The sequence below is a fragment of the Triturus cristatus genome, chromosome 10, assembly GCF_964204655.1.
Source record: "Triturus cristatus chromosome 10, aTriCri1.1, whole genome shotgun sequence".
In the NCBI taxonomy this organism is placed as follows: domain Eukaryota; kingdom Metazoa; phylum Chordata; class Amphibia; order Caudata; family Salamandridae; genus Triturus; species Triturus cristatus.
In genome coordinates, this window is record NC_140593.1 from 500,561,393 (window position 1) to 500,589,286 (window position 27,894).

At 46.5% G+C, this 27,894-nt stretch overlaps 1 protein-coding gene across 3 annotated transcripts in view; it reads left to right on the top strand.

Moving 5' to 3' along the window:
- Positions 1-27,894, top strand: part of ESYT2 (extended synaptotagmin 2) — a 769,824-nt gene that overhangs the window by 331,056 nt on the left and 410,874 nt on the right. For all 3 annotated transcript variants that reach the window (XM_085631951.1, XM_085631950.1, XM_085631949.1), the window contains exon 8: positions 5,892-6,012. In XM_085631951.1, the coding sequence (XP_085488077.1) occupies positions 5,892-6,012 (121 nt within the window). The remainder of the gene's footprint in view (positions 1-5,891; positions 6,013-27,894) is intronic.

Here is a 27,894-nt window from a genome sequence, read left to right on the forward strand (position 1 = left end):
TTGTTTACTAATTCAATATACGTTAAACATGACTGATACCTGCCACCTTTGCTAATCTTATAGCTTTGGGGCCTGGAATAGTCTGAACTGTCACACTTGTAGGAGTGTGATGGTTAGCAGCTGGTTTTGTACTATCATTCGTAGCGCTAGCTGGGGCAATGGGTGGTGTAGGTTCCAGTGGCCTCCTGATGAGGGCCCTGGCACTTAATTGTTTACAAATTAAGCACATTTCTTACTATTTCCAAGACGGGTATAACTTGGAAGGAGCTTGTGAAAACCCATAACCCTGTACGTTTTTGATTTCTTTCAAACCTCAAGGGCATTCCCATCTTGGATCTCCCCCCTCCCCCCCCCCCCTTCTTTCAGCCAGGAGGAGATTTACCTACACGAGTGGTTCCGCACCTGTGGACCATGTCATCTGGGGGTCCCGAAGCCTTCTCAGGGGCTCTGCGACTACTTAAAAAATGAAATATTAATACATTAATAAACTGTATATAGCTAAATGTACAATTCAAAATTTTAAAACACACTGTAAATGTGAAGGAATTTGAAATTGGAGGCTAAAAATTAAATTAGTATCCTCAGATTGATTCGTGATAGCAGTGCATCAAACAAAATATAGTATTTACAGTGGGTGGCCTCAATTGTATTTAGAAAAGCTCCAACCTTTCTTTCAAAATTAAAATTTTGAATATTTTTTTATTTATGTGTTTGCAAATTAAATAAAATGTGTCATCTTTTGTGTTATTGTTTGATGAATGCTATTTTCTTGTATTTTTTATGGATTTGTTTGCGGTTCAAATCATCAACAGTGCTTAGGCTGGGGTCCCCTGCTTCTGGTAATGATTAGGTGAGGGTCCCCAGAAGTCAAAAGGTTACGACCCACTGACCTACGCGGTAACTCTTGTGTAAGGAATTCCTTTTCAGAGTGTAAAAACATTTTTTTAATTGCAAAAGTCAATTTGCAATCTTAGATGAATCATGAAACAATTTGCGTGAATAAGTCAAAACTCCCATGTGAAAATAAACTTGTGAATTTGATGCCATGCCTGTTTGTTTGTTTCCATTCTCGTACATAAACTTGTTTCTGATGTTGAATTTGAATGTTTCAAATTAAATGCCAGTGCGCACAAAGGAAAAAAAAATCTATATTTCTGTCACTGTTCTGTTATTTAACTGGTAGTATGAATATGGGGGCAAAAAGTTTTGTATAACAGGAAATGAGGAATGCCTACATTTATCTTGTGGCACAGTTTGAGTTTTCAGTATATTCTACTCCTAATTTATGGTATTTGTGACAATTTAAGAAGGTCCGGTAATATACGTGGGCTATTTCCCACTCCATCTGCATGTCACAATAGGTGAGTTGAGTGAACCTTCATGTGAGATGCAAGTTGATCTACCACCAGATGCTCATTTAAAAGCTTCTGACTGCAGAAACATTCCCAAAAGTGACATTGTGTCTGAAAGGAGGGCAGATTTCACCCTGTTTTTTAAACACCTTGGGCAGGCATTTTTTTGTTGAACACGAATGCAAGGTTTTTCAACACTGCCTCTCTAAGGCAGACATTCGGCCGGTGTGTGCTTGCAGTGCTGCTACTGTAAGCCGCTAAGTGCAGTCATGTCGGGTAACACCTATGCCTGTGGGTCATGTGATGTCGTGGGGTAGCCAATGGCAGCTGATATGATTAATCCGTGTGGAACCTTTAACTGGCTAAATCTAATTCATAATTTAACACTCACATATACCAAAAAGTATAAGGTTCTGTCCTGAAATACCTATGTATAACAAGTTTGCGAAAGGCAGCCTCATCCCTTCTCCAGGCCCTTTCATCAGCTATGATTATTTATAGTGGCCTCTGCTTGTGAGATTGTGTGCTACGCCTACAAGTATTTTTCTGGGACTAGGTTCTATTTGCTCATATACTGTGAGCCACTCCTGGAATTCAAGGGAAAGCCAGGAGAACTGCAGTAGGATGTCACAGAAAAATCTTTATGAATCGGACCCTTCATCCCTAATTACTCTTGACTGAAATGTATGCAAAATAAATATCAGCAGAACCAAACACAAAGTAGGAACATTCTCCTCATCTTAGTTAAGTGCACACAAAGGAAATTTTCAATTTCACCGACCGCATTAACAAATCAATCAAACCTAATTGCTAACAGCATTTAGAAGGAAAATTGAGATACAGATGGATTTTGTCCAGCTTAGAATAAATACTTTCTGTCTGGTGCACATTAGACAATACGCTGATAAAACCTTCTTAAAGTGTATGAGAAGAGCTTCCCACACTCCTCACAGTCCTTTTTAGTTCTCGCCTGCTGACAGCCCATGCACTGGCGCAACAGGGGGTAGTGTTTATAATAAATAATTTGGACCCCGCCCATGGCTTACCATTCGTTGACTTCATTATCACTATTCTTTGCTTCCTCTTAATTGGCCAGCATGTGCCAGGCACCACTTCCTTTTCTTTCTGTGGCGCATGGACTAAGCATGGATAGATTTCTCTTGATTACTGTTGCTCTGCTGCTCACTCTGTGATTGAGTTACTTATTTATTTTTCCCCTTCCGCCCACCCCTTCTCTGTGTTGCTTCTTCCCCCTCCCGCCCACCCCTTCTCTGTGTTGCTTCTTCCCCCTCCCGCCCACCCCTTCTCTGTGTTGCTTCTTCCCCCTCCCGCCCACCCCTTCTCTGTGTTGCTTCTTCCCCCTCCCGCCCACCCCTTCTCTGTGTTGCTTCTTCCCCCTCCCGCCCACCCCTTCTCTGTGTTGCTTCTTCCCCCTCCCGCCTACCCCTTCTCTGTGTTGCTTCTTCCCCCTCCCGCCCACCCCTTCTCTCTGTTGCTGCTTCACCCTCCCGCCCACCCCTTCTCTGTGTTGCTGCTTACCCCTCCCGCCCACAGCTTTAACGTTAAACGGCAACTGCAAATACTTTAAGAACTGGGTCTTTGGTATATTATATAAATGTTGCAGTTTCTCAAAGGTTATGAAATGGCCGGCTTCAAATAGCTGACCCAATTGCTGGATACCATGCTGACCATGAAGGTATGCAATAACATAATTGGTTGAAATGAGAGGTCTGTGAGCATCAAAGCAGACAAAAGATACCTTCAAAGAATTGACCAACCCAAGCATCATGGTAAATTAGCCCATCCTAAACCAGCAGCATTGCAATTATTGTGTTCTATTCTTCAATTCGAATATTCATACATTCATCATGAACAAACTAGAGCTATCTTCAGAACCATCCTACCACCTCTCCTATTTGAAAAATAACTCACAACATTCAAACCTTGGAAATAGAGGGCGTTTTGAAGCAATCTTAAAAGTCTAAAGGTTGTAATCTCCTGGCAAATCACTTGATGCTGAGCATTACGCGTTTAATTCCAACCCTCGTAGTCATCGTCCCAAGCTGGGTCGGTACTTATCTGTCAAAGTAAATTGTCCCGAATTTCCTAAATCCTGCTACCCCCTCCCCCCCCCCCCCCCCATTCTGAGGAGACGGACAATCAAGTTACTAGCCAGGCACAAACATACCATAACCATGTAAACATTTGGATAAAGAAGCCACAAGGCAAATGCAAGAGCATCACAAACAAAGTCGGATTTCCTGTTGCAAGTTGTTGGGTTACAAAAGCAGTGGCACTGAAGCACTTCAAACAAGCATTGGCATAGCCAATAGGTCTCGCCTTTGGGACCTTATAAGTGTTTACCCATGCAACAGTTGCATAACTAAATACTTATAATGTCCCAAAAGCGAGACCTATTGGCTATGCCGTGTGACCGCGAAAGTGAAAGTAATCGCGGTCAAGCACATGCACTGTAGCTCTAGGCTGGCCTGGTAGCACTTTTTGGAGCCCTCTCAAAACGTCTCGCCAGACCAGCGTATGCGCTGGGTCAGGCGAGAGCTAAAAAATAAGAGAGGAGGTTCTCACCATCTTTTGTGAAGATAAACAAGCTGCACACATTTTGGTTTGCCTTTTAAAAGACTCCAATAACAAGGCCTGTGACATCATCAAAAAACTGGAAGATTGGGCAGGAGTGTCTGAAAGATGCCATGAAATGGATCCACTCCTTTATCACTACATCCAACAGGTGAGGATCTGACCACTAGTTTCATCCACTCGGAAGGCAATAAGTGCTAAACCCTTTCAGTCATTTTTAAACATCTGTAAATTCCTATTGTCCAAATCACTGCAGTATTACAAGGTGTATTTTCAAAGACATTCTGGCCATACTCAACTGGAGCATGTCTCGGGTAGTCAAATTATTACCACATACCTTGGTATTATCTATCACTGCATGAAAGAGGACTTCCTCTGCCTAAAATAATCCAAAATTAAAAATCATAACGCTGGATGTCACAACACCTAAACCCATCAGTTTTGATAAGCCTTTTCACCTTAAATTACCTCAGACCATATCTGAGAATGTTTTAAAAAAAAACTTAGGGTCATCATTGACGTTCCTTGGATCTATGACGTGATTAAACACGTCACATTTCTGATCTCTTTATTTTGTAAATTTTCGCTTTACGAATGGGAACTAACCGGGGTCTCTGTAAAGGCACCATTTGATTATCACAAAATGATCTACACAGTTGTCACCAAAAGCTTATTAACAGACTACTGGTAGTGCGAAATCAGGCAATCGGACTGTCTTAATTTCCAGAAATTAGATTACATGAACTAGGCTATCAAAGTTGTCCAGCTGCATTCTTGTGGAATTTAGAAAGTCTAAATCTTGGGCAAATACCAACTATCTGCGAGTCAGGAAACTCCTGAAGACAGAACTGATTAGCATGGCATTCAACTCGAAATCTTCAGTAATGAGGTGGCAACTGACGGATATAGGAAAGGGGATCTTTTGTCGCATTCAGATAGACTGTAATTGGCAACTTTTCTTGTACTCACAGTGCCAAAGTAACTAACGCCTGAGTAGCGCTGCTTCGCTGTATGAAAAAGACTGTTTGGTTACAAACTTCAAAATATAGGTTCGCTTTTAAAACTACTAATAGATATGAAATTGTTTATTTTATATTGTGTCTATTAAGAGTAAAAAAGAAAAATGAGGGTACTCCAAACTCTGGTGTCGAGGGTGAGAAAGGGTTTGCCCTGGGTGCGTTAAGGAGATTTAAGAAAAAACAATTATTAAGAGAGGTGTTTGTATACTATATTTTCACCTCGAAAAATCTTGGTCATACGAGGAGCAATAGTATGTTTTTAGCCCATTTAGCTTGGTTTATATGAGAAGATATTTTAAAGAATGGCTTGTAGTGGTAAGGGTCTGCCATTCATCCCGCCACATAATAATTTTCTCTAAAAACAGCAAAATATGTGTACTTTGTTAAAGAAAACTGCTTTTGTGTTTTGTCAACAAGAATCATAACAGAGCTGTAAGTGGCAGTATTATCTACGTGTTTTCTGAAAGCACATTTGAGTCAGTAAATGAGAAAACATAATAATATAGTTTCCCCTCCACACCTATTGTCAGGCCCTCAAGTCTACATGAAGCTTTCTCTCCATGAACCATCTGGTGGACCTCCCCAAGTGGAGGAACTAGGATTTAAATCCAGGTGTCCCTGTTCCAATGTCTGCAACTTAACCGCCAGATCGCACCACCTCCCTATTAAATTGAATTGCTGTTGACCTAAAAACCGTTATGTTACATAAAACAGCTTGAGCCACAGTGGTTGCCTATGATTGATGGGGCACTACTATCTTCCTGGTTCATTAACAGGGCAAGAGTCCATTTTGTGTTTTTTTTACTCTGACATACCTCTGTGTGCCCATAGGCCCACCTCTGTGTGCCCATAGGCCCAATGCATTTCGATCAAAGAAAGTTCAATTTTTATTGACTAATAATGTGATTTATTTTGTCTCTAACAGCGGCCTATCAGACACCATCATACAGGATATTATATCTAATTACCTTGTGCTTCCAAACCGAATTACAGTTCCTTTGGTCAGTGACTTAGAGCTCAATCAACTAAAGTTCCCAATGCCAAAGGTAAGGATACGTTTTACAAAATTCTATTTTTGTGTGCAGTACGTAGAAAGTGTCATTCATGTCAGTAAATGCGTTTTCTTGTAGACGCATTATCCGGCATTATCCGTTTCCTACTCACTAGACCCAGGTGTATTTAAACTTGCATCAGCTCCAATATTACATTATGTGTTTTTTCTTTAAATCAATTTATTATTATTTATATTGTACACCATACAATTCTAGTAACTTAAATTCTCAAAAACTGCAATGTGGCACGGTGGGTTTAACCATTAACTAAAATCAGTCATTACTGATCCTCCAATATTACCTCATTATCCCTTACCCCCGGGACCATTTGTCCGCTCAAATAATTTGCTCGTTATTGCCAGTTGGTTTTATAATCTTGCATTGTTGTTTCCATCTTATCTTTCTTTTTGGTGGTGTGTGATCAGAAGGGAATGTTAGTCTTGTCAATGCAATTACCCATGTATTCAGTTGGGTATGGATGTTGTAAATTTGTTTTGGTTGTTCTCCTTATATCGCTGCCAAGACTACGAGGCCACTGCTGGGTATTTGCTCTCCCTCAGCCAGCTATTTGTGGAAAGCTCTATTTTAAAATTGCTATTGTACTCATGAAATGTCAACCTGCTCTTTTGTACATGACATGCGATATTTGCACATTTTTTAAAAACATTCTGACGCGATATTTGCACATCTTTTTAATACCTTTTTAATTGTATTGCTGATCTTGCCTGCTTGTAGCCCCTGACCCCGTTCCGCCACGGCTGGTGCCGATTGAGCGGAGGGTCGCTGGGACTCAGACTCACTTCCGGCTGCACTGAAAGCTAGCGTTCTAGCCTTGCACGCATCGCACGCCCCCTCATTATTTAATCGGAGAGAAGGCGCGGACGCGCGCAGCGCTGCCAAGACTACGAGGCCACTGCTGGGTATTTGCTCTCCCTCAGCCAGCTATTTGTGGAAAGCTCTATTTTAAAATTGCTATTGTACTCATGAAATGTCAACCTTGCTCTTTTGTACATGACATGCGATATTTGCACATTTTTTAAAAACATTCTGACACGCGATATTTGCACATCTTTTTAATACCTTTTTAATTGTATTGCTGATCTTGCCTGCTTGTAGCCCCTGACCCCGTTCCGCCACGGCTGGTGCCGATTGAGCGGAGGGTCGCTGGGACTCAGACTCACTTCCGGCTGCACTGAAAGCTAGCGTTCTAGCCTTGCACGCATCGCACGCCCCCTCATTATTTAATCGGAGAGAAGGCGCGGACGCCAAAGGCAAGCCCGTCTGCGCCCGTCCGCGCCAAGTCCGCTGCACGCTGCCAGCCCCCCTGCACTTTATTCCTAAATTATGCTAAAATATACACGGGAGAGGCTTCTCTCCTATCGGAGTCAGACAGCTTGCACCCCCTATCTCTTCCACCCTGGCTCCTCGACGATGCATTGTCCTCACTGTGGCTTTGCAACCACTGAGACCTTCCTACCCCCTGATAAGTTAACACACCTTAAAGTGTTTAGTTTAAATTGCAGGTCTCTGGTCCGCCACTATGAAGACATTTATGATCTTCTAGTTGACCAGACTCCTGACTTACTGTTTCTCACCGAAACATGGTTAACCAAAGATACCTTGGCGATTCCTACTCTGTCTCTTCCACCAGGTTACCTAATACAAATCCAGAATAGACCTGTAAAGAGAGGGGGCGGTCTAGCAGTGATCTTTAAATCTTCCTTTTCTTGCTCACTTTCCCCGGCTAATATTTTGGATTGTGAGAGTTCTCTTTTTAAGATTAAGATCCTGGACACCTTCACCCTAACTGGGCTTCTGATCTACCGCCCTCCTGGCCCTTCAAGTTCCTTTTGTGAATCTTTGGTGGCCACTGTCTCCACCATGACGCTGAATTCCGCTAATTTTAGCCTATTGGGAGACTTAAACCTTCACTTTGAAAGCAGTGAGATACCCACGGTAAGAGGTCTCCGAGATGACTTAGAAGCATGCCAACTTACACAACTTGTCAAAGGGCCCTCCCATGCAGCCGGCCATCTATTGGACCCAGTCTTTTCTAATATTCTGGCCGTTACTGCCTTCCTACCTTATCCTCTTAGCTGGACGGACCACTATTTGGTTCATTTCACCATTCAGGTAGCTGATAACTCAAAAAGACAGCCGCCCATGGCATAAACTAGATAGCAGCCGATTTATAGACAACCTGAAAACTACATGCCCTATCTGGCCAGAGAATTTGGAGGAAGCTGATGCCACATACAGAGAATGGATTAACAAATCATTAGACCAGCAGATTCCCATAATACTATCTAAATCTAAACGCGGACAATCTCACCTTTGGTACTCAGAGACACTTGCTGAACAAAAGAAGCAATGTAAGCTGCTCGAACGTGCTTGGAGGAAATCTTATGATTCCCAAGCCAAAATTACATTCAGGACTGCTACAAAAATATATCACAAACTAATAAAAATAGCTAAAGCCAGATACTACACCAACATGATTCTGTCAAGCACAAATCAATCAAAAACAATATTCTCCATGATTAAAGAAATGACTAAACTTCCTGAAGGACCTAGTAATATGATTACGTCCAATGCGCACTGTAACGAGATTGCCACCTTCTTTATAAATAAAGTGGAGGGCATTTATAAATCCTTCCCCTCAAACGCTGCAAGCTCCTACTCTTCCACAGCTGAGTCACTACAAGATCTCCCATACTCTCTCGACACCCTCCCACCAATTTCTGCAGACCAAATGGATAGATTAACTGTTAAAATCAAATCCGGTTCCCCTGAGGATCCTGTAAAACCCGAAATGGCGCGACGTCATAAGGATCCGATTTTGTCAGAAGGTCGGAATTTGATCAATAAAACCCTGGAATCTACCACAATACCTAGATCCTGGAAGCACGCTAAAGTCGTTCCTCTTTTAAAAAAACCTACTCTAGATCCTTCCAAGCCGGAAAATTTCCGGCCAATATCTTTGCTACCTTACCTATCCAAGATAGCGGAATCCCATGTAAACTCCACTCTGATCAACTATCTAGAAGCCAATGGTATTTTAGATGACTCTCAAAATGGCTTCCGAGCGAATCATAGTACCGAATCGGCCCTGCTAGCCGTTACGGAACAACTGAGGGAGGTGCAAGACCGAGGTGGCACTGCAGCGTTGGTTCTGTTAGACCTGAGTGCAGCATTCGACACGGTCTCCCATGAGATCCTCTTAAGAAGACTGTGGGAGATCGGGGTCCGAGATGGAGCCCTAGAGTGGTTCGCCTCATTTTTGAAGGACCGCTCCTTCCAGGTGCACGCTCCACCGTATAAATCAGGAAGGTTCCCACTGGGACATGGCGTCCCCCAGGGGTCCGCACTTAGCCCCACGTTATTTAATGTGTACGTCCGCCCCCTAGCCGTTCTGGCTAGGGCCCATAACATCAAACTAACATCCTATGCGGACGACACACAGTTCATCTTCTCCTTCTCCAGTGACACCAATGCCGACAAAATTAAATTCCAAGAAGATCTATCGGCCATTGCATACTGGATGACTGAAAATCGTCTCCAGCTTAATTCATCTAAGACCGAGGTGCTACTGGTTGGTAAGGAGACCCTAAAATGGGACGACAAGTGGTGGCCATCTGCATTGGGGCCTGCACCCACCCCTAAGAAGGAAGTTAAAAACTTGGGTATCATGGTCGATAATCAACTAAACCTTGACTCCCACGCCAAAAAAGTAGCTGGTCTGTGTTACGGCCGTTTACGGTCTCTGAGACCCATTCTGGGATTCTTCAATCCCCAAGTCCGTCAGACGATCATTCAGGCTATGGTGCTGTCAAACATCGACTACTGCAATGTCCTCATGCTGGGCTCCAATCAATCCACAATTCATAGACTTCAAAGAGCTCAGAATGCGGCCGCACGTAGTCTGTTTGGACTGCCCAAAAGTTGTCATATCTCTCCTATCCTTCATCATTTGCATTGGCTGCCTGTAAAGCAGCGTATTCAATTCAAGGCTCTTTGCCTTATCCACAAAATTTTGTATTCCTCGGGCCCTAAAATTCTGCAGAATTTGGGTTCTCTATATGTCCCCACCCGGGCTCTTCGTTCTGCTGACTTGACTCTGGCCCACATTCCTATGATCAGGAGGTGCAGAGCCGGAGGCCGATCTTTTAGATATTTGGCCCCGAAATTGTGGAACACAATTCCACTTGAAGCCCTTGTTGTCACAAATCATTTAGCTTTCAGAAAGAAAATTAAGACCTGGCTATTTTCAACTCTTTAGGCCGGACTCTCTTCCTATACCATGGTGTGGCTGCTGCGTACTTGGTTGTCTGCAAGCGCTGGGACGCCCCGTTGCTGGGGTAGCCATGCGCTATATAAGCTACCATAACATAACATAACATAACTTTCCTCTTCAATTCATTTACTCGTCTTTTATCCATTGATCAAGTGATAAACTTTGTGGTCGTTTGCAGTATCTGGCTCTTCTAATCTTTTTTTATTTTTGAGAGGTATATCTTCTAATAAATCGAGTTTGAGAGAAGCTGCTGTTTCCCTACCTGATCTCTTCCTCAGTTTCCCTACTGCTCAATTTCCATAATTTTTAAGTTTTGCACAGTGCCACCTCAGCAGGTACCCTTCTTGGTTTACATTCTGGCCAATGAGCACTGTTAGTAGGGATAATGGTAGACATTACTTGTGGAGTTAACTACATTCAGTGCATACATTTAAAGTGTACAGTATTTTGATCCTTGCATTTTGTGTGTGTGTGTGATCTGTATGGAGCATATACTTGCATTGCTTGACATCATGTGGTGTAGGTGGTTGTGATGCACCATGTACTGAAAGTACGTGTGCTATGTAGACTGCTAAAACACGTTTGCCATAAGCATTTTTGTGTCTGTTCAGGAAAAGGTTCGAAGTAAACTAATGGAAAGAAGGTAAGAGGCTCATTCCTTCTTATTTGCTGTACAGTCATTAGCAAATGGTTCTGAATACCACCCTCTACTCGTGTTAATTTAGCTGGAGGTTGGCTGTATGATTCTAGTAACATACACGCCCTGTGCTTCACAGATCTCAGGTGAAACAAAGGCCTATTCTGCTACTTTCCGTTTGTAATTCCTATGAGGGTGTGTCATTGTCATGTACATAGAGCATTGATGCTGCTACTTTGACCTTGGACGCCTTTCATCGTGGTTGGGAAAGGGAGCATATGGGCATGACTTTTTTTGTTGAGTGAAGGGTATTGTTGAGTGGCAGCTGCAGTTGTGTTCTGGTTCTGCGGATCACATATGGAGTACGTTGAGGCAGTGTTTAGGGGGTGCTAGACAAGGAATTTAGCATAAAAGCCTGTGGCGCGAGGTGGATGCTGCCTGTGTGAAAGTGGCACTATATATGTGTAGGTGCTGGAGCTGAGGGCAAGATGTGCTCAGATCATGGCAGGGGGAGCTAGAATAACAGGAATGCATCATCTTGATAGACAGCTTGGCAGCTTTGGAGTCTCTCAGTCGCAACCTGTAGAAACACTGACATTTCTCGAGTAGTAAAATATAGAGTTCACTTGAATTGTCACAGGATCTTAGGCAATTTCATACTACTTTGATATGCGTTTCCTATTGCTCAGTAGTATAATTTCGCTGTTGATTTGGAAACTGGGTATTTGCTTACAGATACCACACAACACTTTAGCATTCCAGTAGGGGAATGGAACCTGCAAATATATTGCAATGCTCTCCTCCACAGACCACTGACACCTTATTTGCTTTCAACATTGATTCCCACAGTGGAGTTTGCTGGTCTGCTTACAGAAACCTCAGGCACTTTCGAAGGAACAACCAACAACTCCAGGAAAATGTATATTCCAACCAAACCCTGGCTAGAGACACTGCCGTTATGAGTAGAGATTCAGATCCTCTTTATCAACACAGCAAAGCACACACATGTAGACATGTCTCACATCCCCACATGCAACCAGTTCACATATTAGGACCAAAAAAGAATTTTCTTAAGAGTGTGGGGAAATGCCTAGAAGCTAATTGAGGGGGCCTTGCACCATGCAATTGGCTGATAGCTCCAGTCAAAGAAGCTCCTGAGGGTGAGAAGCCCTCAAACTAAATAAAGGTACATTCAGTATTCTACTATAACAGACCGCTAGGTTGGTGCTCCACAAAACAACTGCAGTACAAAAGCTACAGCAGAAATGCAAGGGGTGGGACCAGCTCAGCAGAAGGGGGTTTCAGCCCTGCATGTGGTATTGCCCTGAAACTCTGTCTCTTTTAGAGAACTAACTCGATAAATACTTCATCAGAATTGGATTAAATCTAGCACACATGAGCAGTGCATTCCCCAGAGTACTGCATAGAATCACTGCATCTTCTGTCTGCTTGCTGAACAGACTTGTAAAACACGAAGCATTCTCACTGGTCATAAGAGATGGATTGTTGGGTGAATTAGGTTTTATAGGTTTCCCTGGGTGCCTGATGACTCCAGAGCCAATTACCATAGGTACTCCCATCCCAAAAGTTTCTTCATTCCAAGCTTTGTCTTGCCCTTTCTGCAGGTTCATAGGCCTCACATGTCCCAGTCTTGAAGAGCGTCAAAGAGGTACTGAACTGTGGTTGATCACAGATGATTTACTTGGTCTGATGTCTCCTGCTCTTCCCGAGCAACCGGTGAAGTCCCAAACACATGGTGATCTACTGTTGGAGGCTGCTTTCCCTGATCTCTCCGATACATTGCAACAGTCCATCCCAATTACTCTCCTATCATCGAAATATTGATTCATGTGTCTATTTCCTGATTCTGTGACTAAAGAGAGGCAAATTGTCTATGTTCATACCTCAGCTACAGAACCAGTTGCCAGCATCACATATTAGTGAAGAAAAGCAGACACGCGTTAACAGACAGCATCAGGCCAGCTGCTGCTTCTCGCCTTTGAAGATGTCTGCTTCTGTTCGTCCTACTTTGCCCTAAAGGGAGCTGACTGTTTTAGTGGGCGGTTTCGAGCCACAAAAGCACTCGGATTATTTCACTCAAACCTACTGTGAACTGAAAACCAAAAACAAAGATCTTGCAGTTAGGAAGTAAAACTCCGCAAAACATGGCCCAATGGCTTCCCTTCATGTTGAGTGTAATGGAACAATCAATTTCTATTGTGAAACAGGAACATCATCAATAAATTATTTTGATTAAAGTAAAAGCATAGTGATATATTATTCATTGGATGCACTTCGACAAAGCTCAAAATATTGGACATCTACTGTGCCTGTTGGAGCAATGCAGTTTTGCCACGTTGGAAAGCTAGCTCAGTGCCTGAATACATATGCTGCAGAGATGTTTGTGTAACATGAGGTTCACTTGTTTCATTCCTCATAGGATAATTGATATGAGGCCAACTCCGCTTTTCATGCTTGCGAGTTTAATTAGATTTGGTACCTTTGAGTTGGATAATAGTAGAACTGCTAAGGACAGGTCTAGGAAGCACCAAGAGTTTGGCAGCATAGATTGTGTGTTAAATGATGTGTTGTCTCCAGTTACTAGGCAAAGGGTGGCCTTGTGGATATAGACCACACACCAATGTAGAGTGTGTTTGAGGCTGAACCATAGTAATAGTTCTGGTCAATGGGTAGATATTAAGCTCCAGTGTTGAAAACGTTTTTTGCAACAAAGTCTATGCTAGGTGCACAAAAAAGTCACTTGCCAAGCCAATTCCTCAGTAACATAACCTTAAATGGGGGAATTTTGTTGTCTCAAATCAGATTTTGTTGCCATTATAGTAGAATTTCCTTCAGCAAGTAAAGTCTTGGGGCATTCGTGGATGGATGTACTTGCAAAAGTTGGTGAACACCTTATTAAATGCATTTTATGGCTGTTTAGCAACATTTTACAGGTAGTTTCCCACTCTCAGTACGCTTGTAGATGTGTTTCTATTAAATGGAGTAATAAAAATTTGCAAAAACCAAAGGAAATTATGGACGGAGTGTTGAACATTGCAAGCACTCACCCCCAGTCAACTGATCTGGGTTTAATCCATCACCGTTCTTTAGCCCACTCTGCCACCCCAGTTCAGACATGGCCATATGCAAATCAGCCTGACCCTGTGCCTCATGGGAAGAGTCCAGCCCGAACTGCCAAGCCATGTCTTCCCTGGACCGGAAACAAGCTTCCTAGGACCGGTTTCTTGCATTTCAGCCGTCTTCAGCCAGGCTTGCTTGAATCCAGTGGCAAAGTGAGCAAGGGACTCACGTCTGAGCATACCCTGTCAACTTATGGCGAACAAAGCAAAAACCAAAGGAAATGATGGACGGAGTGTTGAACATTGCAAGCACTCACCCCCAGTCAACTGATCTGGGTTTAATCCATCACCGTTTTTTAGCCCACTCTGCCACCCCAGTTCAGACATGGCCATATGCAAATCAGTCTGACCCTGTGCCTCATGGGAACAGTCCAGCCCGAACTGCCAATCCCTGTCTTGATTTGATCAGGGATTGGCATGGGCAGGAAAGCGCCATAGAATTGGTGGGGAATGTGTAAGAAGGGGGTACCCCATAGGAAAAACTATTTCTTTTGGAAAAAAACCTGAACATTTGCAAATGCAAGTTCACTTTTGCATCACTTTTTTGCTTGAGTACGTCGGCCTCGGTTAAAGGGGATTAGCATTTATTTTTCGTCTAAAAACTGATCCATAGCAAGGAGAGAAAAAAACACAAAAGGTGGAAAGGAGGAGGAAGATAGAAAAACAGTAACAAATGTAGAGAGCAAGGTGGAAAAAACTGCAAGAGTAAGATAACAAGCATTTGCAATGCAATAGGTCTCGCATTTACGCGAGTTTGAGCTATTGGCATTGTAAAAGACAATGCCTTTTATTTATGTTTTGTTTTTTAAAACATAAATAAATGGCATTGTCATTTACAATGACAATAGTTGAACGCGCGTAAATGCAAGTCCTATTACATTGCAAATGTTATACCGTTGTGCCGCACCCCCCCCCCCCCCTCCCTCTTCACCAGTGAAAACAAACGGACGGAACCCTAGCCAGACGCTCCAGGATTTTGCGATTTGCCATGAAGTATTACACGATTGTATAGTGCCTTTATTATGAGTCTCTCTTCTGCTGCTCCTAAGTGGATTCCGCAGGTCGTATACTGTGACTGGTTGCATAATTTCAATTTATTTGGGTATCTCCCAGTCCCTCCTATCTGGACCCCCAGAGCATACACTAAGGTAGGTTCTGGAATGCCATTTCCTATGGGATACTACCAGGCCATCTTTGATGGGCTTCTCAGAACGTATACTAAAGCAAATGGAGGATTGCATTTCCAAGGGATAACAGCCTTCACCTGTGGGCTGCTTCCTCTGTTCATATCCCAGGTTGCCTATTCAAAGTGGAATACTCTGCTAAAACAGTTTCCATTGATTTAATGCTGAAAATATGAGTAAAATACAGTGCCGCAAAAATGCCGCTAAATTTCCATATTTGTGCGCTAAATTTGCTAATCCATGCCGCAATATCCTGGGGGGTCTGACTTATGTACAAGAAAATCACCCCATACTACTAATATTAGAGCTTTAATAGTGACCACTTGAGACGAGATTGAATAAGTGGCCACTATATGCAAGATTACCAGCAGTGGTCACCACGGTGCATCAGGCAGGATAGTCACCAGTAATTTAAAAATGTGTTGCCAATGTGGAATGCCTCTACATGGGTATTTTGGTATATATATTAATTCAACCAAGTGAAACCTAATGTAGTGGGCAGGGCTGCTCGGAAGAGGTTACTTAAAGGTAGCAGGAGAGCTACTGGTAGCTCATGAGCTACTCGTTGGAGAAGCCTGCATTAGATCCAAAATGATGGCATAAATACGCTAGCAACGAGAATCTTACTTTGTTGTAAGAAAATTAACTTGCTAAAACAGTAAGGGTGGAAAAAGAAACTTTGCTTAAGTGGCATACAAAAAAAACAGGAAAGTGAGGAAACGTTTTGGAAGGGAAACATGAGGAATATTGAGGGCAAAAAATTAAATTGTGTACTTTAAACTGTGCCTGTTGTTAAAATGCTTCCCAAAGCCCACACGCAATATGTGCAGAATGAACCATTTGGAAATACTTGCACTCGAGCTGCTATGGCAACGAATGCCAAGAGAAAGTGTGTAGGAATGCCAAATAGACCAGTAAACCTTTCCCTCCTCGCAGACCGCCAAAAACAGGCTACCTCCAATCTCATCACCAGGGGCTGCAACGCTTCAGCTCGAGCTCCTCTCAGGAGAAAGTAGGGCTGCCTCCCTTGGGTGCATTATTGGATTACAATAGCCCTTAGCATACAGGTTTTTGAAGTACAACAACGTAACAACACCAACAAGTCAGAGGCCATCGATAAGTGCCAAGGGACAAAAAAAAGTGACTAGTCAGTGAACGCTGCGCTACTCCAAAACACAAACACGACATATCTTTGTGTATGAAATGATATCAGCTGGAGCGGCTGCAGCCATCTTAGTAAACAGCACCTCTAGGCCACATATTTTCTGACAGCATGCAAGATTTAGGCACCGCCGCAGGCACGCACCGAGCAAAAACACAGAGAGCCCAAGAAAAATCATTACCAGCCCCCACAAACAGGCTAATCATTCTGCGGACGTGGCAGGGCCTACGGAATGACAACGAGACACTACCCACCCCCAGCAGCCCCTAAAGACAAGCAGACTGTAAAAGACCTCCCTGTCTGCATTGTCCCCATTAAGAGTAAGACAAAGGATCAGCAGCAATTAACATAACAGACACACTAATGTGCGCCCGCCATCCCTGAACGAGTTAGGTTTGACTTGACATCAAAAAAGGCAAATATTAACAACTGGTTATGTCAGGCTCATATCCTCTGTGGGAATCAAGGTTCGTCGTCTGGCGGATGCAGGTAAAAATACTGTATCACGCTTGGCCGTCTTGTGGAGCACAAATTAACATAAGTGTGTAACTGGCCCCCGAGAGGAGATGCCAGCAGCCTCGTTAACTTGCACATTACCAAGAGTGGAAGACCAACCCGTAGCCAGCCTCTCTGCCGGTGTCTCTAGTGGAGGTGGTCCTCTGCACATCTGCACGAGACCCGACCACAAGATACAAAGGGGTTTCTGAGGACACCGATCACAATATGGGAAAATAGGACAATCTGCCGATGGGCATCGAGAGACATGAGGGAAGGAACTGAAGACAAAACAGACAGTCGTCTAAAAACACAAAACAGCTTTCTAGGGGTACAGTGTCTAAACATACAGAGAGGTAGAGTGTCTAAAACACACAATTCTGTAGTTAGAGTCCCCAAAGGGTTCAATACTTATTAGGGGGAGAAAACATAACACACATGCCTCAGCAGCGATAAGATGCCAGTCTAAAAACACAAAAGGCAGAAGCTTCTATAGACAACACACAGGTCTAGACAGACACATGCGAACGGACCACGCTCTAAATGCTTAGTTAAAACACACAACATTCAACAAAATGCAGGATTCAAAAGACATGAGATACACAGAACGCAGCAACTCCAAGACACACAGCATAAGATAAAAATAGATTATTTACATAACACATCAGGCACTTGTTTTGTAAGACATGGTAATGTTTTTACAATATACAAAATCTATCATCTTACAAAAGTGTATGCAAACTTTTAAACTGAAAAACTGAACATTTGTAAGAACACAACAAGGCAGACTGGTGTTCGCCAACACAAGACAGCGAGCCCTTCCTCAATGTTACTATCAGCCAGGGGAGGGGGCGGCCTATGTTGTTACACTGGGCGCAGGTTTAAACATCTCATGTTGCAGATCACCGAACACGGGGAGAAGCAGTCCCCGCCCTCCGTCCCGCCCCCAGAACTGCCATCACAGTAGGCAGGGAAACCTCCCACCATCAACAAGAATGCCCATAAAGCACAACAACGTTAAGGAGGGCCTCAAACTGTAGATGCACAAGAAAACTTTAAATCTGACGTATTGAACCCGATGCTTTACCAATATATTAAATGTACCATATTTCCACCTGCCATTTTGTGTCATAGAAAAGCTGTATTCACAGCAGCAGTGCCTTCACCTCTTGTAAACAACTTACTTTTCCGCTCAGTGGCCCGGCATGAAATCAACAAATTGCCTGAAATGTTAGTTTTCTATCAGTTCCTTTGAACCCCGTTAAACAGTCAAGGCAGCTGAAACCCCTGAAACACTCAAAGCCAAATACGCGATCATAGAGATGAACACATTTGTTTAAGTCTTACATAGCAGGAAACGAAGTTTGTTCAGCGGAAAGATAGCTGCAGTTGCAGGTCAGCTGTGAAACCACGGGGGTATTGTATTCTTATCCCGGCATCCCCACCTGACCACAGTGTGATCTTCGGCAAACCTCTTCATGGCCTTGCTTCCCTTATTTTCCCTCCCGTCCCCCCCTTTTACATGGACTGAAAGCAGATGCGACGAATAACAGTCTGTATCAAGGGCATTTAAAACACAAGCCGCAGCGGGACCTACCTAATCAGCATTCAGCGACCGACAGGTATATTCCACCTGGTTCCAAAACAGCACCATTGTCCGCTCAGCCCCGGGTTCAAGAGACGAATAGCCGCCCGCGTGCAAGCCACAAGAGAGCAAAGCTCAAGGAAAACCGCCTGCAAACGACCAACTCACAACAATAACCAATGTAAACAAAGAGTCCCCGCCACTCTGAGGCAGGAGGCGGGGCCACGAAAATGTAGAAAAAGACCCGTGGGCCCTCAAACACAGCGATGCGCTGCCTGCGCGTGCCTAAGAATAGCCGGGCGCTTCCAAGCCTCAGGCTGCGATAAACCGACGATGACTCCACCGCTGGGCTGACATCATCATGCTGACAGCTGGCCTGGCCAAGACATCAAGCACTGCCAAGAAGAACTCAAATCTTTACTCCAGTCAGTAACAGAAAGATAAACACGCAGAGAAAAATAAACGCGTCTGCTACAGCAGGAACAGAACAGCACATTCTCGCCATCCCAAGGGCTGGGGTCCAAGCAAACTGTACCAAACAAGCGCTCCCATGATGTTTTTGGTTTGCTTTTTCTGCCGTCCCACTTGGACGGCCTCCCCGCCAAAAGGTTTCTTGTCTTTATGGGGCCATGTGTTTGGCCCCATAAAGATAAGAAACCTTTTGCGACCAACGCAAAGCAAGCTAGTCCGTCCAAATTGGATGGCTCGAAAAGCCAAGCAAAAACGTAATCGACACCTCTGTTCCAATGGCTGGCCACCGTTTAGCATAAACGGGGACGACAGCCAATGGAACAGAGGGGCGGGGCTTAAAGCCCCTTACAGAAAATACCCTGTTAACACTAAATCTCGCCAGCGAGACTGCGCATGCGCGCAGCCTACTCCAGGCGAGACCTAAAAAGGTAGGGAGTGTCTGGTGATGGATTAAAGAAGCACGAGAAGTAATCAAGTCTATGCCGCCTTGGTATTCAGCACCCCACATTCAAATATTTGAAAGCATCAGCAATAGATTGCTCATGAAGAAGTACTGTATTATACAATGTTTTTGCCATCCATGCTCTTGATTACTGTACTGCACACTGCACTTTGTTTAATATGTTCTATAAAAAGACTTGTTAAAAAAACATTTGAAAGCATCGACCTCCGACCAAACATTTGGCCGTTAAATATTCTTTTAGGAATTAAGCAATAGTTAAATTTCCATATGTTGAAATGTTTATATATTGGAATATTTGGGGAATTTCTAGCAGTCACAGAATCAGGTAGCACTTTTGTAGGTCTTTGAGAGTTCCTTAAAAGTCGAAGATTTAATCCAACTGCAGGCATAGAATATGAGATTAAATTATCAAGTTTTTCCAGGTACCTTTGTGAATTTGGCCCTCAGTCCTTTTCCCATGACGATGACTGTTTTTTTACCAACAGGCTGGTATGCCTAAAGGCCAGACCTCCTGCACTCTGGGTCATCAAAATGTCAGCCAACCCTTTTCCCTTCAGTCCATCCCTGATATGATGACCTCTAAAAAGTTACTTACTGTGATGAAACAGTTGCAAAGGACCTGTGAAAGAGGGAGCCCGTAGCAGCTTTAAAATAAGGGGTCAGTGTAGAAAGAGCAAGAAAATGGGAGGCAGCTTAAAGAGTTAAAACTGTAACCTTAAAACGTTTGAAACCAGCAAGGAGAGAACCGTAAAAGGTGAAAAATTCCTGAATAAGATATGTAGAAGCAGTCTGCAGAGAGCGGGATTATGTTTGTGTGTGTTAGGGAGATGGGGTGCAAATCCTTCTGAAGCGAATGGCCACAGGTGGAAAAGACGATAAGTAGCATCCGAAAAGCGAGTGTGGGGGTGGGAAAAAAGCCAATATAGATGACTACTCTGAGATAGTATGCAACTGACTTGCATACAGCTCCGAATGCTATAGTTGATAACATCAGGCAGGGTTCTTAATATAAATAGACATTTGATATTGGTAATTTGCAACTTTTAAAATAAATGTCTCTTAGCCTTGAAAGGTCAGCAAACCCACAAGACGATTGGACCACTGATAGTGGCCTCAATGTACAAAACATTATCACGTTCACAAACACTCTGATTCAGAGTTTACAACTGCAAGAATGCTTTTTTAAATATACTAATCCCATTTCAGAAGTTGGTGAACTTTTACTTAATCCTGAAATGGGATTGAGACCCCATACCGATTCAGATTTTGGAAGGGTCATGTTGTAGGCGTCCCTTCCAAATACCTAATTGGTGTGCGGTGTATCAGTGTTTGGCAGCTGAAATGTGGTGGGAAACAATGAAAAATTACTGACCCCCAAGTTGGTCTGGTAATGCTGTCGTAAAAAGGAAGGAGTCCATGTGGGACCTCTTCCCCTTTGTAAATGTAAAAAAATACAAATAAAGGGATTGATGGAGAGTAGGTGATGGTCCAGGGAACCACAGCCAACTTCCTAACAAACCTTTCAAAAAGAAAACATTTCTTTTTAAATGCAGCCCGTTTCCTTTAACCCCTTCCCCGCAGGGGTAATTCCCCCACAGTGCGGGGGGGGGGGGGCGCGGCCCCGCTGTGCTCGTGAAGAGCTCAGCTCGTCATGACTCACAGTGGAGCTGAGCTTGTCGCGACCCCGCCCACTGATTAATTCTCCCGCACAAGCGGGGAATTTATTGCGCGTGGGCGGGCCGCAGCCGTTATGACGAGCTCAGCTCGTCATGAGCACAGCTCCACTGTGACTCATGACGGGCTGAGCTCGTCATGAGCATGGAAGGGGTTAAGGAAAACAGACAGCATTTAAAAAAAAGTTTAATTTATTGAAATGCTGTCGCAGACATGGTGGCCTGCTGTCCTTAGGAGGCCACAATACCTGTGATGATCACCAATTGAGAGAGTCACAATTTGTGACTTATATAATAGTCATGAGGTAGGTTGCATTGCGACCCACTCCAAGTTGGAAAATCTTTACTGGTCACTAAAATACTGATTGCAAATTGTCACCAGATTTTTGTGACTAGTAGTTAGTACAGCTGACCTTAGAATCTTACCTTTTGAAGCCCTTTATTAAAATGTTTCATTCTTATAAATACAATAATTCTTTTGTGCTGTGGATAATTGTAGAACTCTGCACTGAGCAAACTGTTCACTTAGAGTGGAATTGGACCTTATTAATTCACTGCTTTCCCATCTGAGTAGATCTGGTATACTGCAGTAGCAGAATTTTGGAATCCCAAAAACCCTGATCTAGCCTTACCTTGACTGTCTGCTAGGCTAAGTTCAGGAACAGAAGACAGGATGACTTTGATATTGACCCTTCGTTCTCTAATTCATTCAACCTTTCCCAGAGAGCATAACTGAGTCACTTATTTTTCAGTGAAGAACTCAAAACTATTTCATTCATGCAAGCTTTTGATACCCAACCTTGCTTACCAGCTCTCTCCAAAAGATCTGGTCCCGGCCACCTAAAATGTCAATCTGTTTTTAGTACCCCGAATAACCATCTGGTTTTTGCTACACCTGTCCTTTCCTGAAGGTCAGTGGCTTGTCATCTATTGCACCATCCTACCAAATCACCAAGCACATGAGCCACAGTGAATGCCTGTGTATTTTTTTTTTTTTTTTTTTTTTTAAAGTTTTTATTGAACAATAATGCGATTACAAGCACGGGCCTACAACCACCAGGGCCGGCCGCTAAGTACAGAATGAAATATACATTTATCAAAGCTGCAGTCGGTTCCCGGGGTTCGGCCCCGTAGTGAGTCCGGATAGTTCTAGAGGCACAGGAGACTTAGATCCAAAAAACACAGAAAACTAAAAGAAAAACAAAAGGCGAGGCATAAAGGCAAACGGCGCAGGTCAGGCTTCCTCCGGGGAACTCCAGGTCAGACCATTAAGCAGCATACGAAAGGAAGGAGTACCGGGAGGCTGGGGACGGGGGGGGGGGGGCCAAGGGAACTGAACGTCCATATGTAGTCATTCCAAAAGGTGCCCGGAACCGTCAAGGGTCAGGGGGACATGGCGATATCGGTGTCCACCAGGGGGGGCGTACAGATACCCCCACGATATGCATTCCATTGCCCCCAGATTCTGCCCCATGCCCCCGGCTTACCACGGGCAACATACACAGTCTTCTCCCTGAACATACACCAGTCCATATTCTCCTTCCATACTGACACGGTGGGCGGCCGCTGGGCACCCCAAAGCTGCGCTATATCTCTCTTGGCAATCATGTTCCCCAGGGCCGCCCACCGAGTCTGAGCCGCGCTATAATCATTGGGCTCCCACACATTCAGGACACAGCGACGCACCTCCGGCAGCAGCACAACCCCAGTGACCTGTCCCATAACCGTATGTACCCGGCGCCAGTAGTCCGCCACCTCGCGGCACTCCCACAGGATATGGAGAAAGGTGGCACTGAGCCCACAACCCCGCTTACAGAGCCCATCGTCGGAATATCCCATCGAGACCAAGCGAGGACCCGTCACATACACCCGGTGAAGAATCTTAAGCTGTACCAACCGGAGACGGGCTGGAATGGCGACCTCTTTGGGGGACGACAGTGCAGACTGCCAGTCCTCGTCGTCCAATTCCACCCCATCCCCCGTCCAAGCCTCCCGAAGGCGCACCAAGAGGTCAGCCCGATGATTAATCAGTTTCTTATAAATTAAAGAAATAGTGCTGTCCGGGACATGTCCGTCAAGTATGCGGTCCTCGAGGGGCGAGGAAACCGGGATCGTGGTCCCCTCTCCAAAGACCGAGAGCAGGGCGTGTCGAACCTGGGCATAGCGGAAGAACTCCCTGTCCGTAAGCTCATATTCGGCCTGAAGAGCCGCGAAAGTCTTAACCGCGCCCTTATGCCACAGGTCTCCCACTTTGCTGATACCAATCGTGTCCCACTGGTCAAACCCCTTCGTAGTCCAGAGGCTCCCCAGGCGATCGGAGGCAAACAAAGGAGTAGCACATGTCAGTCGCTCACCCCAGCCCGTGGCCGCAGTGGCGGCCCTCCAGGTCCGCACAGCAATCTTAGTAGGACCCGTAAGGGTCCGGCCAGCCGAGCGGGAGTACAGCGCCCTGTTATAGTCCCGGCCGGGAAGCAGGAACTTGTCCATCTCATACGCCGGGTTCATGCCAGGCGCATACGTGGCATGGTTGATGGCCGAAAGCTGCGCGGCCCAATAATACCTGCGAATGTCGGGAAGCGCGATGCCCCCGTCATACCAGGGGAGAGTAAGCTTAGCAAGAGCAATACGCGCCCGCCCGTCCCACACCAGTCTCCTCTGCAGGCTCTCTACCTCCCGAAAGTAGGCCACTGGGATGACGTCGAAGGAATTCTGGAGTGCATAGAGGAACCTGGGAAGGGACATCATTTTGAACAGCGCGGTCCGACCCAGCGGGGACAGGGGCAGCCTGCACCACCGGGCCGTATCCTCTCGCAATCGCCGAAGCGGACGCAGGAGATTCAGCTCATAGCGAGCCACCGGGTCCAGCGAAACGTATATCCCCAGGTACTTAAAGCCGCTCAGTGATACCTGGATCGGAAGCCGAGGCGGTAGGAGTGGAGGACCACCGGAGATCGGATAGACGCAGGATTTAGACCAATTGATCGTGAGACCCGAATTATTCCCAAAGGAAGTCAGAACGTCAAAGAGGACGTTGAGCGACTGCCGCGGTGAGGTGAGATATAGGAGAATATCGTCCGCATACAGCGAAACCCGATCTTCAAAGCCCGGGGCCCACCGGATCCCTCGAAGCGAGGGCTCCCAGCGGAGCCAAGCCGCGAGTGGCTCCAGGGCGAGAGCGAAGAGCAAAGGGGACAACGGGCATCCCTGCCTCGTGCCCCTGCCGAGGGCAAAGGGCCGAGAGACCCGCCCGTTCACCACCACCTGAGCCATGGGTCCCGTGTATAGAAGCTTCACCCAGCCAATAAATCCTTCCCCAAAGCCAAATTTAGCCAAGACAGCCCAGAGGAATGGCCACTCGATGGTGTCAAAAGCCATCGTGGCATCCAAAGAAACCAGCACGGCCGGTTCGGGGAGGAGCTCCGCCCTGGCAAGGGCGCCATGAAGACGCCGCAAGTTAAGAGCGGTGTTACGATGCGGGATGAATCCGCATTGGTCCGGATGAATCAGATCGCACACAACGCTCAACAGACGATTGGCAAGGACTTTCGCCAGGATCTTAGGCTCCGCATTTAGCAATGAAATAGGCCGGTAAGAAGTACAGCGATCTCGCGGCTTGTCCTCCTTGGGGATAACGACTATCGTGGCCAAACGCTGATCGGCCGGGAGGGAACCCGCCGCCAGAGACTCACGGAACATGCGACTGAGGAAGGGCGCAAGCTTGTCAGGGCGCAATTTATATAGCTCAATGGGCAGACCGTTGGGACCCATAGCCTTGCCCGAGCGAAGGGAGCGGATCGCGGTCGCTATTTCATCCACCGACAAGGGGGCGTCCAGCCGCTCACGGTCCTCAACGGACAGGCAGGGCAAGGCGATATCCCTCAGTAGAAGGCGAGAGTCGTCCTCATCCCTGTCAGTCACTGGGGAGTACACAGCCCGGAGGTGGTCGGCAAAACATTCCACAATCTCGTCAGGCTCCGTCACACACACACCATCCGCAGCACGCAACTCCGGGACCACACGATTCACTCTCTCCTTCCTGTCCAGCCACGCGATCAACTTTCCCGCCTTGTCCCCGGCATCGTACAGTCGACCCTGCTGCTCCCTATACATAGTTTTGGCCGCGTCAGTGACCAGGGACCTATATTCAAACTGTTTCAGGCTGAGGGCATGGAGCCCGTCCGGAGTAACATTCGCCTCCAAGGCCGACTCCAGCCCCAAGATGTCAGTCTCCAGCCTCACCACTGCCTCACTCTTGACCCTCTTAGCCACCACTATCTGGGAAAGGGCGTGTCCGCGGATCACGGTTTTAAAGGCTTCCCACAGGGACATTGCAGAAGACACCGACCCCTCGTTATCCAGGAAGTATTGGTCCATAGCCTTAACCAGGCTGTCACGAGTCGTAGGGTCTCGCAGGTACCATGGGTTAATGGGAGCGATCCGCCCTGCAGACCGCGGCCCGGTGTCAAAAACAAGCCACAGCGGAGAATGGTCGGAGATACCCCGCGCCAGGTGCCTGACCTCTCGAATCCGACCAGTCTGCGCCGCGGGCATAAGGAAGTAGTCTAACCTAGAGAGACTCCCATGCGCCCCCGAGTGAAAGGTGAATTGACATTGGGTCGGATGCATTAATCTCCAACTATCCACCAGGCCGAAGGTCTCCAGCATCCCACCCAGCCATGCCTGGGCAGCGGGGAGGGTCCTTGGTGGGTGACGGTCCAGTTCACCCGAAACCACAGAATTAAAGTCCCCGCCCATGAGCAGGAGGCTGTCCGGAAGGTCAAGCAGCATTCGACCCAAGTCAGTGAAGGTGGAGTTCTGGAGGCCCGGGGGGACGTAAACTGAAACCAGGGCAAGGGGCTGCCCCTCCCACCTCCCAATCAAACACACATAGCGCCCTCTGTCATCCGAGACTATCTTAGTGATCTCCACCGGAAGTGAGGTTCGCAGCAGAATGCCCACCCCCCTGGAACCAGTTGTGAAACCAGAATGGGCCACGAGGCGGTATCCCCCCCTGTTCATTGCATGACAAACATTGCCAACCAGATGCGTCTCCTGGAGAAACACCACATCAGGAGTCAAACGACGCAAATATTGCAGTACTACTCCCCGCTTGATACGGTCCCCCAACCCATTGACGTTCCATGACATAAGCCTCAACCCGTCCCCCCCATCCCCCCCAATAGATCAAGGGTCCCCCAGCCTGCAGCACAGTTCCCAAATGTGGACAAAAATCAGTACCTCGCCCTGTAAACAAAAAACACACAGCAAAACAAACCCTCCTCCCCCCCAACCCCACCCCAGGACCAACTCCCCCCACCCTGCACCCCTGCGGGCCAAAAAACCCCCCCAACTTGCAGTGTGCCTGTCGCCCCACTAACCCCATTCTACGAAAAGAACCCAGAGGAGGTAAGGGACCCGTCCCCGCCCGCCCCCCTCACTGGTCCTGGTAAAACACAATATGCAAATGAAATAAGACCCGACTGTACAGCGCAAAAAGGCAAAATCAAGGACCAAAAGTCATTCTAAAGGGGACCCATCACCTGCGGTGCCCGCAGAGGGTCCGGGACGGCCACCTCCGTCCGGCAGAGAGTCCAGCCAGTCACTTGCAGCCACAGGAGAGTCAAAAAAGGCTGTCCGATCCCCATGTTCCACTCGGAGTTTTGCAGGGTAGAGCATCGAATACTTTAGGCCCAGCTCACGGAGACGACGCTTCACCCCTTGGAATCCCATCCGTTGTTTCTGGACCAGTTGCGTGAAGTCCGGGTAAAAATTGATGGTCGAGTTCTCATGACGAACCGGGCCGTGGGTCTGTGAGGCCTGCAGAATAGCGTCGCGGTCCCTGTAGTAGAACAGTTTGGCCACGATAGGCCTCGGGGGGGCCCCCGGCCGTGGCCGACCGCCCGGAACTCGATGGGCCCGCTCCACGGCAAAGAACTTACTTAGGCCAGCCGAAGACAACTGTTTCAGGATAAGTTCCTCGACCACGAGGTCAACCGGGCGGCCGTCAGAGGACTCCGGTAAACCTATGACGCGGATGTTGTTGCGTCGGGCCCGTCCCTCGAAGTCCTCAAGCCGCCGGGCCATATGGTCGTTAACCACCCTGATGTCTCCAAGCGCGGCCCACAGATCCGACACCTCCGCACCGAGGGTGGAGGTCCGTGCGTCGAGAGCCTGGACCTTCTCGTTAGTTTTGGAGAGGTCGGCCCGGATCAGGGTGACATCGATCGCGACAGTGTCAATCTTACGGGCCAGGGCCTCATATTGCGTCGCGATGGTTTCCCTGATGCCATCAATGGCGCCCATAATGTCCTGCAAGGATAGTTCCGTAGCGGCGGTCGCGCCTCCTTCCGCAGTATCCGAGGGGAGGCCAGCAGCGCCAGAGGGCCCCCTGCCCTGGGTGTAGCGGTCCATGTTATTGCTCTGGACTGCCCCCCCGCGGAGGGAAGCCTTGGTCTTGCGGCCCTCGGGACCCCCTTTGCCCCCCATGTGAACACGGTCACCCGAGGGGACCTCCAATCAAGAGGTGTAAGGCACCAGCAAGAAGACCACAAAATGTCGGTATAGGGGGTCCGAGGCGATAGGCGCTCTAGTGGCAGATGAAAGAAAACCTCATGCAGAGGCCCAGGAAGCACCTCTCCACCCCGAGCGCACCTCCCTGCCGGTCTCCTGAAGTGCAAAACCGAAACCGAAAGTGGTGGATCGGCAGCTGGCACCGCGCTGAAGCCGCTGTTGTTCAATTGCAGCCCGGTCCCTCGGGTCACCTTCACCCCGG